Below are 19,132 nucleotides of genomic sequence, written 5' to 3'. Positions count from 1 at the left end.
TCTTGGTTAGCTGCTGTAGCACTTAACCACTACGCCACCAGGGTTTCCTCACATACCATTAAATCGAAAATAGTCAGGCATATTAAAAGAATTAACTCAAAACCAAGAGTAAATACAGATAATAAAAGAGACCCACAGGAGAAACTGACACTAGCCAATTTTCAGACATAGATTTCAAAATTAACTCTGATTAAAATATTAAAATTTTAAATCATGAGATGAAGAATTTCAGCACAGAACTAGAAATTCTAAAAGTTACATTACATTGTAGGACTGAAAAATTGAAATTAAGAATTTAGTGAATGTTAAACAGCAGATTAAACAAAAGTTACTACAGCCAAGTTATAATTATATACATAGATGAAACATCTCTTTTAAAAAAAGGAAAATAATTTTCAGACAAAAACTAAGAGAACTGCTAAGCAGCAGACCTACACTATAGGAAACGCTAAAGAGTTCTTCACAGAGAAGGAAAATTATCTCAGATAGACACAGACAAGAAGGACAGCAATATGAGAACCAAACGGTTTTATTTTTCACATTCACAAAAGGGAAAGACTGACTATTCTTTGGCCATTATTGCGAACAAATAACCACAAAATCAGTTCAAAACCCCACCCAGTCAATCAAGAATGGCTTCTCATCATGGTCCACGCTTCTGAAAATCAGCTCATGAACTCAATTATTAAAAATATAATAGAATAATGTTATCAGAACACAAGATATTGTTGACATTAAAAATCAAAAAGGCTCTCAGTGAGTTTTCCCCATAAGATCAGAAAATAACACAAGGATGCCTTTTCTCACCACTGCCATTCAATATTGTTCTGGAAGTGCTAGCCAGAGCAATTAGGCAAGAAAAAATAAGTAAATAAAAGGTATTCAATTAGAAAGGAGGATGTAAAACTATCCCTATTTTCAGATGACATAATCTTATATACAGAAAAAAAAAATCCACAAGAAAGCTACTAGAGCTAACAAAATGAATTTAGCAAAGTGGCAACACACAAAATACAGGTCAACACACAAAAATCGGTTGCTTTTCTATACACCAGCAATGAGAAGTCTGAAAAAGAAATTAAGAAAAAAATTCCATTAACAATATCATCTAAAAGAATACCTAGGAATAAATTTAACCAGGGACATGAAAAACTTGTACACTGAAAACTATAAAACATTGCTGAAAGAAATTAAAGAAGACCTAAAGAAATGGAAAGACATTTCATGCTTATGGATTGGAAGATTTAATATTGTTAAGATGTCAATACAACTCAAGATATCTATAGATTCAATGCAAAACCTATCAAAATTCCAACAGCCTTCTTTGTAAAAATGAAAAAGTCAATCCTCAAATTTACATAGAATAGCAAAAGGCTCAGAATACCAAAAAAAAAAAAAAAAAACCTTCAGAAGAAAAAAATAGAACAAAATAGGAGGACTCCAGTTTCCAATTTCAAAGCATACTGGTCTGGTACTGGTATTGTCATTGTTAGTTGTCATCAAGTTTACTCTAACTCATGGTGACCTTATGCATAACAGAATAAAAATATTGCCTGGTCCTGTTCCATCTTCATGATTGTTGGCATATTTGAGTCCAGTGTTGTGGCTAGTGTGCTGATCCATCTCACTGAGGTTTCCCTTGTTTCCACTGGCCTTCTGCTTACCAAACATAATGCCCTTTTCTAGCAATTGGTCTTTTCTGATGCCATGCCTAAAGTAAGCGAGTTGGCATCTACTAGGAAAGGATCTCAATCAGTAGAATCAACCCCTCCATAGGTGCTACGTCCATCTAGTCCAATCGAGTCACAAACATGAGATACTTCTGCAATGTTGGCAAAGTGAAAGCCACTTTATTAATCACAGAAAGCAGACAGCAAACAACAGGAACAGTTTCATGGTGAGCCAGTCCCCCCTGGGTTCGGAAGGCTGTTCATGTGAGATGGAGACTATTTTACATATGCCCCACCTCACACTGTAGGAGAAGAACCCTCTCAAAGGAGACCTCACTCTTTCCAAAAACTGATGTTCACTCTTCCATCACTGGGCGGGTATGCTGAGACTCAGGGTTCAGCAGGTGCACTGAGGTTCAGGTGCTGTGTTCTCTCTTTCTCTCAGCAGTTCCTCTAGGTTGGCTCTGCCCCTGTTGCTGACTGGTCCAGCTCTCAACCAGCAGCCTCATGACAGCCCTGAGCTGGCCCCAGTTCTGGGCTGGCATCACAACAGTTCTTGAAGCAGAACTGCTCTAAGGGCGATCCGTGCATGGCGAGCTCCAGACTCGAAGGGCATATCCCTGCATGGGGCCTCTTGCCACTGCCTACCCTGCTCTTCAGGCCTCTCACCACAGCCACTCTGCTCTGCAGGATGGAGCAGGTGACCCCCTCCATGGGGCACTATCTAAGCCCATTGGGCCTCTCATCATCATCTCTGGGTCTCTTGCTGCTCCCACTTGTACTGACACTGCAGGCCTGCTTGCCCTGTCTCTGAGCCTCATGACTGCCCAGACTTCTTGTTGCTGCTTCCCAAGCCTGCCTGTGGTCTCTGCTGCTTCCAGTGCTGTCACAACTCTAAGCATGTTACAGCTCTTGGTCCACTCCTCTCCAAATGCTCTGCTACTTCTTTCTCCACTGGGTACCAGCTTCTGCTTCTCCTGGACTCTGCTGCTGTTTTTCCAGGTCACTGCTGACTGCTTTGCCTTCTACCAGGGTTTCTGTTGCTTCCGGTGCCAGTCCCTTCTCTGTTTCTTCATGAATTTCCAATCTCTTATCCCCTGAGCTGATGTCTCCACCCTGGGACAAGGATTAAGTGGGGAGGGTTTCCTTCAGCACAGAGATTCTGTGCCCCCAAGGGATGCTCTAACGCCTCCTGAGAGCCAAATGTTCACGTTCTCCAAGCCGGGAAGCTCCGACAAGCTTCCATCTTGCAAAGCCTTTACTGGCCTCACCACATGGCCTTCTGAGGCTTAGTCAATATTGCACCACAGGTGATACCTTTTAGTTGGGTTGGCCCAGCCCCAAGAAGACATAACAATTATGAACACATATGCATATAATGGCACAGCCAAAAAAAAAAAAAGAGCAAATATTGACTGAACTGCAGGAATAGACAATTTAACAACAAGACAATTCAATATCCCACTTTCAATAATAAATAGAATAAGTAGGCAGAAAATCAAGAAGAAATTAAAAGACTTGAACAACACTATTAACCAACTAGACACAATAGATATCTACCGAACATTCCACCCAACAACAGAAGAATATACATTCTTAAGTGCACTTGGAACATTTTCCAGGATAGCCCATATTACCCAAAACAAAGCCAAACCCATTGCCATTGAGTCAATTTTGACTCATAGCAACCCTATAGGACAGAGTAGAACTGTACCATAGGGTTTCCAAAGCTGTAACCTTTACGGAAGCAGACTTTCACATCTTTCTCCCACAGAGAGAAAGATGGGTTTGAACCACCTACCTTTTGGTTAGCAGCCAAGCGCTTAACCACTGTGCCACCAGGGCTCCTTCAGAGCCCATACAGGAGGCCAGAAACAAGTCTCAGTAAATATAAAAGAATTGAAATTATACAGTGTATACTCTCTGACCACAAGGGAATGAAATGAGACATCAATATGAAAGAAAATTTGGATTTGGATAAATTACAAATAAAAGAAAATTAAACAACACACTTCTAAACAACCAATGCATGAAAGAAGGGAAATTAGAAAATACTTTGAGGTGAATTAAAATGAAAGCACAACCTACCAAAATCTATGGGATGCAGCTAAAACAGTGCTTAGAAATAAATTTTAGCTGTAAGCCCCTATATTAAAAAAGAAAGACCTGAAATCAATGACCTAATCTTCCAACTTACAAAAACAGAAAAGTAAAACCAGACTAAAACCAAAGAAAGCAGAAAGAAGGAAATAATAAAGATTATAGTGGAAATAAATGAAATAAACCCATACATCTACAGTCAACTGATTTTTTTTAAGTGTGTCAAATCCATTCAATGGGCAAAGAATAGCCTCTTCAATAAATGGTGCCAGGACACCTGGATATCCACATGCAAAAGAATAAACCTGGACCCATGCCTCACACCATATACAAAAACTAACTCAAAATGGATCAAAAACCTAAATGTTATAACAAAAATCATGAATTTCTTAAAAGAAAACATAGGAGTAATGCTTCAGGACATAATTTTTTTTTAATTTACTTATTTGCTTACAGTGCTTTAAGCTAAAGTTTGTAAATCAAGTCAGTCTCTCATACAAAAAGTTATACACACCTTGCTATGAACTCCTAGCTTTTCCCCCTCAATGAGATAGCACATTCCTCCCCTCCTCCCTGTATTCCCTATGTCCATTCATCCAACTCCTGTCCCCCTCTTCCTTCTCATCTCACCTCCAAACAGGAGTTCCCCACATAGTCCCATGTGTCTACTTGAGCCAAAAAGCTCACTCCTCACCAGTATCATTATCTATCTTATAGTCCAGTCTAATCCCTGTCTTGAAGAGTTGACTTCGGGAATGGTTCCAGTCTTGGGCTAACAAAGGCCCAGGGACCATGACCTCCAGGGTCCCTCTAGTCTCAGTCAGACCACAATGATTGGTGGTAGCTGGGCACGACCTACTTCTTCAGTCTCAGGCTGATGTAGTCTCTGGTTTATGTGGCCCTTTCAGTCTCTTGGGATCATCTTTACCACATGTCTTTGGTGTTCTTCATTCTCCTTTGCTCCAGGTGGGTTGAGACCAACTGATGCATCTCAGATAGCCACTTGTTAGTGTTTAAGACCCCAGACGCCTCTCACCAAAGTGGGATGCAGAACATTTTCTTAATACCTTTTTTTATGCCAACTGACCTAGATGTCCCTGAAACTATGGCCCCCAAACCCCTGTCCCTGCTACTGTGGCCTTTGATGTGTTCTCAGGACATAATTTTAACAACAGATACTTAGACATGACAAGAAAAGTTCAAGCAACAAAAGATGAAATAGATAAATGGAACCTTAACAAAATTAAAACTTTTGTTCACCAAAGGACTTTATCAACAAAGTGAAGAGATAACCTATAGACTGGGAGAAAATATCTGGAAACCGATTTTATCTAATGAATATTTAATGTCCAAATATGTTTTTTAAAAACTCCTACAACTTAACAAAAGAAACATAAACAACCCAAACAAAAAATGGGCAAAGGACTCGAACAGACATGTCACCAAATAAGAAATACAAATGGCCAATAAACCTATGAAAAAAATGTTCAACATCATTAGCAATTAGGGAGATGCAAATCAAAACTAAAATGAAGTATCACTTCACACCTACTAAAATGGCTATGATTAAAAAACAACAACAACAGGTGTTTGTGAGGATGCAGAGAAACTAGAACCTTCATCCATTGCTGATGGGATTGCAAAATGGCACAAACACCGTAAAAGACAGTTTTGTAGGTCCTCAAAAAGCTAAATGTGTAATTACCATATGATCCAGCAATTCTACTCCTAAGTATAGACTCCAAAGAATTAAAAGCAGGAATGCAAACAGATACTTGTACATCAATGTTCACTGCTGCACTATTCACAAAAGCCAAAAGGTGGAAACAGCCTAAATGTCCATCAGCAGATAAACAGATACATAAAATGTGGTACGTACATACAATGGAATATTACTAAGCCATAAAGAGAAATGAAGTTCTGCTATGCTACAACGTGGATAAACCTTGAAAACATTATGCTGAGTTAAACAAGTCAGTCACAAAGGGACAAATATTGTATGACTCCACTTATGCAAAATATCTAGGACAGGCAAGTGTATAGAGACCAAAGTTTATTAGTGGTTAGAAGGGAGAAGAAAAGGGGGACTCACTGCTTAGGGGACACTAAGTTTCTGTTAAGGCTGATGGGAAAAATTTAGAGACAGACAATTAATGGTAATGGTTGAACAACACAATAAACATAACTAATGCCACTGAATTGTACATGTGAAGAATGTTGAAAAAGCAAACAATTTGTTACATATACATTTTCCACAATTGAATAAAAAAAAACAAGGAATATGTTAATTAATGGAAAAAAGAAAACATAGGCATAAATCTATGGACCTTGAATTAGGCAACTGTTGCTGTTAGGTGCTGCCCAGTCGGTTCCAATTCATAGCAACCCTATATACAACAGAAAGAAGCACTGCCCAACCCCGCACCATCCTCACAATTGTTATGCTTGAGCCCATTGTTGCTGCCACTGTGTCAATCCATCTCCTTGAGGGTCTTCCTCTTTTTCGTTCACCCTCTACTTTACCAAGCATGATGTCCTTCTCCAGGGACTGATCCCTCTTGATACCATGTTCAAAGTATGTGAGATGTAGTCTCTCCATCCTTGCTTCTAAGTAGCATTCTGGCTGTATTTATCCCAAGACGGATTTGTTTGTTCTTTTGGCAGTCCATGGTATGTTAGATATTCTTCATCAACACCATGATTCAAAGGTATCAATTCTTCTTTGGTCTTCCTTACTCATTGTTCAGCTTTCAAATGCATGTGAGGCGACTGAAAACACCATGGCTTGGGTCAGGTGCACCTTAGTTTTCAAGGTGATATCTTTGCTTTTTAACATTTTAAAAAGGTCTTGCAGCAGATTTGCAGTATAACCCCAAAAGAACAAGTGACAAAAGAAAAAAAAAGATTAACAGGATTTCATCAAAATTAAAAAATTCTGTGCTCTAGAAGGGTGTGATGTCATCAAAATTAAAAACTTTTCAAGAATGTGAAAAGACATTGTCTTAAGCTGGGTTCTCTAGAGAAACAAAATCAGTACAGCATATAAATATATATAGAGAGAAATTTATAAAAAGGAAATGGCTCACATGGTTGTAGAGGCTGGAAGGTCCCATATCTGTGGGTCAGGATAGAGGCTTCTCCTGATTCACATAGCCACAGGGGCTGGCAGGTCAAACAGCAGTGCTCTGGCTTATAGGCTGCAAAGACCAACAAATCTTAAGATCGGTAGGCAAGACGGCCGGCAAGATGGCAAGTAAACTGCTAGCTTAAGTCCCAAGAACTGGTGGTCAGACAAACCGAAGGTCAGCCAGCTGCAGGATTCAGTGGCAGCAAAAGCCGGCGAGCCTTGCCAGGAAGTCTCCTTATATTCAGTGCAGACCACATCCCCAAGGAAACTCCGTTTCAGCTGATTGGCTACTCATAGCAGGTCCTGTGATGGAGGTGATCACATTATATGAAATCTCATCATGGAAGTGATCATATCATCATTCGACTGCCAAACTATATCATAACTGCCAAACTACTGAGAGCCTTGACCCAGCCAAGTTGACACACAACTTTAACAATCACAGACATCCAGAGAATCAGAGAAAATATTTGCAATCATATATCTAGTAAGGGACTAGCATCCAAAATATTTAAGGAACTCTTACAACTCAATAATAATATGACAAATAACCCAACTATAAAATGGGTGAAGGATTTGAACAAATATATCTCCAAAGAAAATATACACATGACCAGCAAGTACATGACAAAATGCTCAATATCATTAGTCAGTAGAAAAATACAATTCAAAACAATGACATACACTTTAAACCCACTTTTGTTGTTGTTAGTTGCCATCAAGTCAGCTCCAACTCATGGCGATTCCCATGTATAACAGAACAAACATTGTCCAGTCCTGTACTATCTTCATGGTCATTAATACGTTTGAGTCCACTGCTGTGACTATTGTGTTAATCCATCTCATTGAGGGTTTTCCTCATTTCTGTTGGCCTTTACTTTACCAATCATGGTGTCCTTTTCTAGCAATTGGTCTTTTCCTGATGACATGTTCAAAGTAAGTGAGCTAAAGTATTGCCATCCTTGCTTCTAAGAAGCATCCTGGTTGTATCTTTTCTAAGACTGATTTGTTCATTCTTCTGGCAGTCCACAGTATATTGAATATTTTTCACCAACACCACCATTCTAACACATCAATTCTTTTTCTAACGCATCAATTCTTTTTCTGTCTTCCTTTTTTTCCAGCTTCAGCATGCATATGAGGCTGCTGAAAAACTCTATCACCCATCTCTCAGTTTGTCATTATGTGGTGGCTTTTGTGTTGCTATGAGGCTGGAAGTTATGCCCTCATTGGTATTCCACATACAGCAGGGTCTCCCATGGTAGACAGGTTTTAGCAGAGCTTCCAGACTAAGACTAGGAATAAAGGCTGCGCAATCTACTTCTGAAAATTATCCAATGAAAACCCTATGTATAACAACAAAATATTGCCCGATAGAATGTTGGAAGGTAAGCACTTCAGGTTAGAAGACACTTAAAACACACACTGGCTGCAACGATGGGTTCAAATATACCTACTATTGTAAGGATGGCATGGGACTTGGCAACAATACATTCTGTTATGCGTGGGGTGACTATGAGTAGGGGTTGACTTGAAGGCACCTAACAACAACAACAATTGGGGAAGAGCTGCCTTTTCAAAGTAGAGTCAGCCTTAATGATGCAGGTGAAGTAAAGCCTTCAGGACCTTCATTTACTGCTGTGGCATGACTCAAAATGAGAAGTAACAGCTGAAACATCTATTGGTAACTGGAACATGGAATGTATGAAGTATCAATCAAGGAACATTGAGAGTCATCAAAAATGAAACAGAACACTTGAAGGTCCATATCCTAGGCATTGTTGTTGTTGTCGTTAGGTGCCTTCAAGTGGGCTCCGATTCATAGTGACCCCATGTATAATAAAATAAAACATTTCCTGGTCCTGTGCCATCCACACAATAGTAGGTATGTTTGAGCCCATTGTTGCAGCCAATGTGTATTTTGAGTGCCTTCCAACCTGAGGGCCTCATCTTCCAGCACTGTATCAGACAACGTTCTACTGTCATTCATAAGGTTTTCACTGCCTAACTTTTTTGGAAGTAGATCATCAGTTCCTTCTTTCTAGTCTGTCTTTTTAGTCTGGAAGCTCCACTGAATCCTATCCTCCATGGGTGACCCTGCTGGCGTATGAAATACCAGTGGCATACCTTACCGTATCACCACAACATGCAAGCCACCACAGTACAACAAAATGAAAGACAGGTGGTGGTCCTGGAGCTGAAACTGAATTGGTATTGGTCATTCTGAATCTGACAATTGTATGGTCTATTATTCTGGGAACAACAAATTGAAAAGGAATGGTGTTGCATTCATTATTTAAAAAAGAACTTTTCAAGAGTACAACATAGTCAGTGATAGGTTAATATCCATACACCTACAAGGAAGATCAGTTAATATGGCTATTACTCAAATATTACCCACAATCACGAATGCCAAAAATGAAGGAACTGAAGATTTTTATGACTTGCTGCAGTCTGAAATTGACTGAATGTGCAATCAAGATGCATTGATAATTACTGGTGATTGGAATGTAGACACTGGAAACAAAGAAGAAAAATAAGTAGTTGGAAAATCACACTCATTAGGATGGCCATAATCAAAAAGATGGAAACTAACAAGTGTTGGCAAGGATGTAGAAATATTAGAACCCTCATACATTCCTCCTGGAATGTAAACTGGTACAGTTACTTCGGAAAACAGTTTGGCAGTTCCTCAAATGATTAAACATAGAGTTACCATATGACCCAGCAATTCACTTCTATCTATATATCCAAGAGAAATGAAAGCATAAATACAAACAAAAATTTGAACATGAATGATGAATGTTCATAGCATCATTATTTATAATAGCCAAATGCTCATCAACTGATGAATGGATAAACAAGAATGCGGTACATCCGTACAATACAACATCACTTGGCCATATAAAGGAATGAAGTACTGACACATGCTACACCATAGATCAACCTCGAAAACATTATGCTAAGTGAAAGAAGCCAGAAAAAAAACTTACAAAAAGGAAAAAAAAATACTATCTGCATGGGAATGGGAAGCAGTCTAAGAGCAGAATTTCCATCAGCATGGTTCTGCCTTCATGGTTCTGTCAGAAGCTTACTTTCACACTAGAGATCTATACCTCATCAACTATCAGTTAAATGAGGTGGCAGAATAAAGATATTTTTAGACATGCCAGGACTGAGAAACTTTGCGCTTCCACAGCTTTCATCAGAGATTACTTGATGATGTACTCTAGCAAAGTGAGGAAATAAAACATGCTAAAGAAAAGACATAGAAACCAGAACAATAAATAAAAACACAGGTATAATGTAAAGTCCTAGGATAGCACTGTGTTTAGCAGGACTACAAAGTCAGAATAACTTAAGGAAATAATAAAAAATAGACAATACAAGGGGGGATTAAAAACTACAAGAAAAAGAAAAAAACTGTTTAAAAAAGAAAGAAAATGTAATAATACTATTTAGCCATGCAGATAGCAAAATTTACATTGCCAAATTATACAATCACTATTTTCAATATTTAGAATCAATCCATACAAAAAGCATGGGTATCTTAATTATAGATACAGAATAAAATACAAACATCATCAACTTTCATAATATAAACAAAATATTCAAATGAGAAAAGTTAGAAGGTAGAAGAACATAAAATACGCAGAAAGGTTTCCACACATTGCTGTCAAGTCGATTCCTACTCATAGAAACTCTATAGGACAGAGTAAAACTACCCCATAGGGTTTCCAAGCCTGTATTCTTTACAGAAGGAGACTGCCACATCTTTCTCCCATGGAGCTGCTGGTGGGTTAGCAGCCAAGCAGACCTTTCCGCTAGCAGCCAAGTTCTTAACCACCACACCACTAGGACTCCTTAGAGAGAAGGTTAGGGATACTAATATCCTGATCTTACAAACTAGGGAGTCCAGAGATATTAACCATGGATAATGGAGCAAATATAAAGGAAGGAAGGCAACTTCTGGCATAACAGTATGAGGAGCTCCACTGACCCATTCCTCAATGAAACTGGTGAAAACTGAAAAAAAACAATAAAGCCTCTGGAAATGGTCCTAAGGGCGAACGGTAAACGAAGAATTTTTTTTTTTTTAATCTATGAACATTTGGTAAGAAAGCTGTAGTATTTGAATGAAGACCACTCTCTCCCTCCTCCCTCCCAGCTCCATTCCCAACTACTGCAGCCAAGGACACAGGGCTCCCTCTCCTTCCGCCTCCCCAGTAACAGTGTTTTCTTCTGGGAAGGGGCAGAAATCAGTGTTTCTCATCCTGCCCCAGCTACCTGTTGCTGAGGCTAAGTCTTGGAAGAGTCCAGGTAAGAGGTGGAGGCTCTTTTCTTCTACCTAGCCGCTACTCGAGGAACATAGTCTATCTTGAGCATGGCACACTGAGAATACTGGGGATCTGATTGTCCTTCCCCTGGCTCATGAGGCAGTAGTCCATGCCAGGAGAGGCAAGCCAAGAGGAACTCAGGCTGCTGCTCCCACTAAGCACTCAGCTCCTAGAGCGAGGGTGTCACTCAAAGAGAAGTTTGGTATTGTCTTCATTCCGCCTCCAGAGCCCTGGTTCAGATATTTAGCCTGGGGGCAGAAAGCAGGCCATAAAACAGATAGCTTTAATCCCTTCAGAAAGGAATTTACTTCATTTGCAACAGAGCATGGAGAAGTTTAAACTTAAGGATGCTCTCAAGAATCATGGGGGTTGTAGTGAAAGGCAATTGGGAAATTTGTAATCTAATGAAGACAAAGCCTGGAGCTTAGGCCAGCTAGTTTGCCGGAGAGAATGGAGAAATAAGACAGCTGGGGGAAGCCCTCCTGGTATCAGAAGAAATATCAAACGCTGACCTCAAGCTATTCCATCAAAGGAGCCGCAATTTGGCTAGATTAATTGGTAGAGGAATTTATGTGCCAGGGCATTGTTGGAAACAATACAGCAGTCTGCCAATAATTAGTAGATTCAACAGCTGGTGTGGTCAAGGAAAGGAACCCTGGTGGCAAAGTGTATAGGCACTTGGTTGGCAGTTCAAACCACCAGCTGCTCCATGGGGAAAAGATGTGGCAGCCTGCTTCTGTAAAGATTTACAGCCTTGGAAACCCTATGAGGCAGTTCTACTCTGTGCTGTAGGGTCATTATGAGTCAGAGTTGATTTGATGGCAGAGGGTTTGGTGGGTGGTCAGGGAAAGAGTGTTAGAGAGGCCTGCCAAAACCATTATCATCCCAGGGTAACTGTGGGTGCAACCAAAGCTGCACCTCCTGGGGGAGCAACACCAAAGGTTTAACACTGTGGAGGGAAAAAGACTTCACTAAAATAATCCAGCCAATCACTAAACAAAGAAACCAAACCCGTTGCCGTCAAGTTGATTCCAACTCACTGCAACCCTATAGGACAGAGTAGAACTGCCCCATATGGTTTCCAAAGAGTGGCTGGTGGATTTCAACTGCCAACCTTTTGGTTTGCAGTCGAATGCTTAGCCACTGTGTCACCAGGGCTCCTAAATAAGAACCCCTAAGGGAGGGGAACAGAGGGACCAGTACCCAGAGTTGCTACAGTACATATATATTCTACTGTTTTAAGCCACCAGTTTGTGGTATTTTGCTACAACAGCCCTAAAAAATCAATACAGCAAGGAGCTCCTTTTGTTTATTCTACATTATTTTAATTTTAAATATCAACTACATTGAAGATAATTACTCTTGAAATGCTTATAATATCAAGCAATCTAATTATCAGTGTGGCTTGCTTACCATTATCACCATTTATTCTTACTTCATATTCTTTGTAGAGTTTTCCTATGGTTTTGTTAATTTCCTCCATGTAGAGTTGCTCTGATGGCATATTCCCCTCCATATCTTTATGGCGACTAAATATCCCAAGCCCAATATCTGCCCAATTTTCCTGTAAATGTTTAATAATCTTGAGAGAATCATACTTTGAAACTAGAATATCCCCAGTATACTTTTCTTTATCATCATTCAGCATCTAGAAAATGAAAGGGAGGGAGAAGTAACACATTATTCACTAATGATTTTATCAAAGTCTACCCAGGTCCTTATTTCCCAGGGGCTCCAATTATTTTGGAGTTGTATGTCCTATTATTTGTTCATGCCATTTCTCATCCAAAGAAATGATATGTAATATACATTTTATTTTTGAAATTAAAATGAATTTAATTTTGATACTGTATGTGATAACCAGGAAACCCTGGTGGCGTCGTGGTTAAGTGCTATGGCTGCTAACCAAAAGGTCGGTAGTTCAAATCCGCCAGGTGCTCCTTGGAAACTCTATGGGGCAGTTCTACTCTGTCCCATAGGGTCGCTATGAGTCGGGATTGACTCAACGGCAGTGGGTTTTTTTGGTTTTATGTGATAACCCATAGTTTACCAGGATAAAAACCATTACACTAAATCCTATATGGATAAAAAATTATTGACAGACAGCTAAGTCCTAGAGACCTGAGCACATTTAATTAATACCTGCTTTTTTTTTTTTTTTAGTAAGAACATGTTATGTATATGTATCTGTTTACACGATCCCCACTACACTGGAAAAGTTCCCAAAAAGTACAGGTTGTGCTTTATTCTTCTGTTTAAACCCCAGTCCAAGTCCTATAAATGACATACCAATAAAGTTTTTGGAAAAAATAAAGTACAATTTACAGATAAACTTTGCCATCATTTGTGACTCAGAAAATGGAAACAAATCACCCACCCTTCAATAAGAATAATCACTAGAGGGAGGCAGTGTAGCTCAGCAATTAAGAGTAAAGATTTTTGAGTTGGAGAGACTTGGACTCAAATTCTGACTCTATCACCTACCATTTATAGATAACTTACACAAGTTATTTAATATTTCTAAGTTTCAATTTTCTCATCAGAGACGAGAATTATAAAACCTGCATCATATGGCTGCCATGAAGGTTAAGTAAAATAATGTATGGAAAGTACTTTTAGTTCCTGACAATGAGTAGGTGCTTAACAAATGAGAATTATTATTCTTCCTAATAATGAAGAAATATGAGTTTTTTTTTCAATTTTATCTATGCAATGTCAAAATTGCCAGATAAACAGTAAAAAAAAGTCAGTAAATGAGATATTTTGTAGGAGAACAAACATCTTCTATTCTGAGAATGTTTTACTCTAGTCATTTCAAGAGAAAAGAAAATGCCTTCTTGGGATCTGGATGAGGTTTCATCAGACCATGAGCTTGATGTTAACTATGGAGATATTTCAATGTCTTATATATTTTCCTTTGTCAGACTCCTATGTCATGATAGCAATTTGAAAAATGAGATCTATCTTAAAAGCTCAAACCCTTTTAAACAGATGTTATCAATTTTAAAAGTCTAATTTGTCCTTAACACAAAAGCTAGGTACAGGTGAGGCACAGATATTACTTACGTCTGACAACTGGGTGAAAGAATTACAGCTACCCTCACTGCCACCCAAGTATCTTTTCCCAAATTTTTTCTAGCAGCCTAACTTTACTTGACCCTAAAATCTGAAATGGAACTGAAAATACTCAAGTGTATTTTAAAAAGTCCTATGGCCTTCTTGTTTTCCTTTCTTTCATAAAACTTAATATGACATTTTTAAAGGATGAGATATGACTCAGTTGTAGGTTTTTGTTATTAGTTATCAAGCTGGTCCCAATTTATGGTGACCTGATGTATAATGTCCTGCACAACCTTGATGACCATTGGTATGCCTGAGTCCATTGTAGTGACTATTGAGCCCATCTATCCCAGTATTTTGATTACTGAGTTATTTGTTAGCAAGTCTTACCTTTACCCATAGCTTAAAGTCTGGATGAATTGGATCCAATATATCTCCCTGAATAAAAGGAGGCTTGCCTTTTCCACTGGAAGAAAAGAAAAAGAAATGGGTCTAGAACAAATATAAACAAAGAAAATTATGAATTTATACAATATATAACAATATTATGTCCACCCCTCCTTTATGATTTTCAAGGGCATTCCTCATGGGCATTCATCCTTAAATTTACAAATATAAATAAAAACTTAGACCTTAATTGGACCTGAGCAAAGAAGTTACAGAGCCATGGGCCATGGCAGTCTTAAAAGGGTGATCTCTGAGCATTTGGTGTCCAAAACTAGATCATCATAAGAATAATTCCTGTTGAATGCACCTGCCAAAACTGTATACAAATAGAAAGGGAGCCTAAGGAGTAACTGGGACTCAAGACTTAGGTCAGTAGCTCCAGTTTCTGGTAAGAGTTTAATTTCTCTGAAGTCTCACAAGGAAAGAAATATTGCTAGAGAAGTTTCTGAAGAGAAAAAGGGAAGAGGACCGCTGCCACCTGTGCTCCCCTCCCAGCTAAGAGTCAACACACATGGGCACATGACAGCAGTAACCAACTTGGAGATGTACCAATTCAGTTTCCAGACCTTCCAGATCTATTCACTGGGGAACTTCTTAGAGGGCATGAAAGTCTGAAGCCACTGTTAGCAATTTAAAACAGAAATGGTACCTAAATATGTCTCCTCAACAGAAAAATCATCTTAAATTTTAAAGACACCTTAGAAATCATTGAATCCAGCCTTCATCTGAAGTATAGATTCCCACTAGCCTTTGCCATGATTTAGTCATCTAGCCTCAACTTAACTACTTTATAGGCATTCTCTTTTATGGTCAGATTTTCTCTAATTGTTACAGAGTATGACATTCAGTCAAAATCAGGTATCCTGTAACTGCCACCCACTTATTCTACTTTACTCCACATGCACTATGCTATGGAATTTGCGGATGGACTCAGACATTAAACTTTGCCAAGTGGACTTTATTTACAAAAAAAAAAGAGGAAAGAAAAAGAATTGGACTAGTTGGGCAGGAGGATCATGACAGGCTAGAGAAACAATTATCACTACAAACTGCAGACTTCTTCAAGGTCCTAGCAGGATTGTGGCCTCGTAAGGGCTGCCTCCCCAAAAATCAATCTTAGAGTAATTACAAGGTAAAAGAAAGACAGATGGAGACAGGAGGAGAGGAAGGAGAAAGAGAGAATTGGACTGAGTTATCAGGCATGACATAGTATAATTAAATAAAAAAAAAAGATTCTTGGAGACTCACACAGTATTTTTTAAGAACTTCTCCCATTTCATAAGGCCATTCTTAACAGTTTGTAGTGTCTCCCTTGTAGACTCTTCACTTTGTTCCACCTCCTGTTTAAATGTATTCATTAAGTTTCTCCACTTCTGTGTCAACTTCTGCAACAGTGCAAGGTCTGCAGTGTCCTAGATAAAATGCATGGAATCAAACAACTTATTCATTTATTCATGTAGCAAAATAATTGTTAATATGGACCAAAACAAACAAACAAAAAAAACCAAACCCAGTGCTGTCAAGTCGATTCCGACTCATAGCACTTATTAATATTGTAATATTGGACACATCCATAGGAAATGGATCAAAATAACAAAAACAGGATTTCCGTTTCAAAATATCAGTGATATTACCACACAGTTCCTTTCATGATGGATTTTCCATGGTACATAAAGCATTTGGAACAAGATTTTTTTTCTTTTGCAACAGGAAACCCATTTTCCTATAGGTCTTTCACGGGAGGCAGTGTGGTACAGTGGCAAGAACAGGAACTATGAAGTCACACAGACCCAGATGTGAAATCCTAGCCATTTACTGGCTGTGTAACCATGGGGGAAATATATTTAATCTATATGTGACTAATTTTTATTATCCATAAAATAAAGAACATAATACATATCTCACAAGACTGCTATAGGAGTTAAATAAAATGACTATAGCATATGGCTTGACTCATAATAGAAACACACCAAATGTCCGGTCCTCTCCTTTTCTCCCTAGTGTGTTCACTGAATTTTCTTATAAAATTGCATAGAATGCATTGATAATGCAACTATTTCAATAAACACTGCTATTTTAAATAGAATGGTAACTATAATATTCGCAATGTTATTAAACTTAAATTGGTTTACAATAGAAAACGGACAAAAGGAAATAGTTTTTATTTTCTTTTCCTTAGACTTTTCATTCTACCTACAATAAAGCACAAATATAAAACTATACTTTAAAATCCATAAATTTTGCAAAGACCTAGGCTCAACATTCAACACCCACAGAGTCTCTTTTCCCATAACTTAGGTTAACCTAGATTTACCTTGGTTGACAGCAGTATGATGAAATGCTTAGTGTATTTATTCCAGCCTTTTTCATTGAGGTAAAGTCTTTTAGCCAATATGACTTTATTTCTTACAATTACCTATAAAAACATGCACTATAATCAGAAACCTAAAACATTAACAAACCATTTTAGTTTTTAAACCCAAACCAATTTCTTTCACATATTAATTTTCATTGGATCATTAACTCAACCAATATTTCTTACTTAAATCAAGAACTAACTTGAGTCATAAATTCACGTTTTCTAAAACCAATAAGCTGAAACAAAATTGAAATATATAGCAGAGGTTCTCAAACAATTTGGTCTCAAGACCCCTTTTTACTCTTAAAAATTGAGGACCCCAGAGACCTTTTGTTCATATGGATTATACCTATCAATACTTACTGTATTGGAAATTAAAATAGAAATCATTTAAAATATGTACTTGTTAATTCATTTAAAAAAACATTAATAACATGTTAACATAAATAACATTTTAATGAAAAATAACTATATTTTTTAAAAAATCAGTGAAAAGTGTCCTTGTTTTACATTTTTATAAATCTCTTTAATGTCTGCCTTAATAGATTATTCCTGCATTCTCATATTTGCTTCTGCATTCAATATGATGCAATATCCCGTGTCATGTAGCTTCTAGAAAACTCCACTGTACGCTCAGAGAATGAGAGTGAAAAGGGCAAATAACATCTTAGTAGTATTAGAAAACTTGCGTCGAGGACCTTCTGAAAGGGTCTCATGGACCCTCCAGGAGTCCCTGGACCACACCTTGAGAACCACTGATAAATCAAATCAATTATATAGTAATTTAATGAAAACTATTCCAGACACTATGGATATAGCTGTGAACAAAAAAAATAAAGTCCTGATTTTCAGGCAACTAACAGTCTAACTCTCACTTTGGGTTGGAAGGGATGTTAGGGATGATGTAACATAAAACCACAACAATGCTAGGTACTCTTCTACAGAAATCTCTCCCAGGGGTCAGTCCTCTATTGCTTAAATACTTCTAGATTAGAGGGCTCGCTTATCTTCCTTTTTCTCCTACTGAACATGTCTACTTCCCAGATTTATTATATATTTACTGTCAGGATTGTCTCCTCTGAACATGCCAATGCCCCTTTTTAAATTCTGCATCAGGATGCAACACTGTGTCCTTGATGAAGTTTGACCATCCTAGAGAAAAATGAGACAATTATCTCCTTCTTTTATTCTCTCTACTGGAGCCCTAGTGGCATAGTGGTTAAGCATTTGGCTGCTAACCAAAATGTTGGCAGTTTGAATCCACCAGCCACTCCTTGGAAACCCTGTGGGCAGTTCTACTCTGTCCTCTAGGGTCGGGATGGTTTAGAATCAACTTGACGGCAACGGGTTTGGTTTTGGCATTCTTTCTACTGCTATCCATGTAAGAGTCTAGCGTTGTTTTAAGAGCTACCTCATGCAGTTGGCTTATACCAGATTTGCAGCCATTTCAACATCACAGGTCCTTTTTCACACGGACTGCTCATAGTCTGGGTCTCTTACATCAGGTGATTGGCCTGAATTTGTCTGTTTTGCCTTGAAGACAGTACAGCGTGGTAATTGGGAGTTCATGTTCTAGAGCCATTCTTACTAGGTTCACCGTTTATTAGCTATGTGAACCTGGGCAAATTACCTCTCTGAGTCTCAGTTTCCTCATCTGAAAAATATAGGTAATGATAGTACTATTTTGTGAGACTGGCTATAAGAACTATGGTAATTACTCTCTTAGCAAAGTATCTGGCACCTAGTAATAACTTAATAAATTATTGCTGCTATTTATAATATTAATCATAGTAATCATTAACATAAATACTAATAAGAATAATCTATACATTTATCTCTACTAACATTTCATTTGTCTGGATAGGTCCATCATTCTAGATTGTTGAAATACATTTGAATATCTTATGTTTTTTATCAATAACTTTTTTATCAACAACCAACACACAGGATAATGTCTGACACATAACAGATCTCAATAAAGCCTGTTAAAAACAAAAGACGACTAGATCCTCAAAAATTATCATTTTTAATT

The 19,132-nt window shown here is 38.1% G+C and overlaps 1 protein-coding gene across 5 annotated transcripts in view; it reads right to left on the bottom strand.

The window, feature by feature from the left end:
* The window catches only part of AXDND1 (axonemal dynein light chain domain containing 1), a 168,059-nt gene that overhangs the window by 77,653 nt on the left and 71,274 nt on the right, over positions 1–19,132 (bottom strand). For all 5 annotated transcript variants that reach the window (XM_049868411.1, XM_049868414.1, XM_049868410.1 and 2 more), the window contains 4 exons: positions 17,056–17,157; positions 15,990–16,153; positions 14,685–14,760; positions 12,648–12,882 (listed from right to left, as the gene is read on the bottom strand). In XM_049868411.1, coding sequence (XP_049724368.1) covers positions 12,648–12,882; positions 14,685–14,760; positions 15,990–16,153; positions 17,056–17,157 — 577 coding nt within the window. The remainder of the gene's footprint in view (positions 1–12,647; positions 12,883–14,684; positions 14,761–15,989; positions 16,154–17,055; positions 17,158–19,132) is intronic.

This window comes from Elephas maximus, chromosome 24 (genome assembly GCF_024166365.1).
Source record: "Elephas maximus indicus isolate mEleMax1 chromosome 24, mEleMax1 primary haplotype, whole genome shotgun sequence".
Taxonomy (NCBI): Eukaryota; Metazoa; Chordata; class Mammalia; order Proboscidea; family Elephantidae; genus Elephas; species Elephas maximus.
Note: the sequence above shows the minus strand (reverse complement) of the source record. Positions and strands in the feature narration are given on the sequence as shown.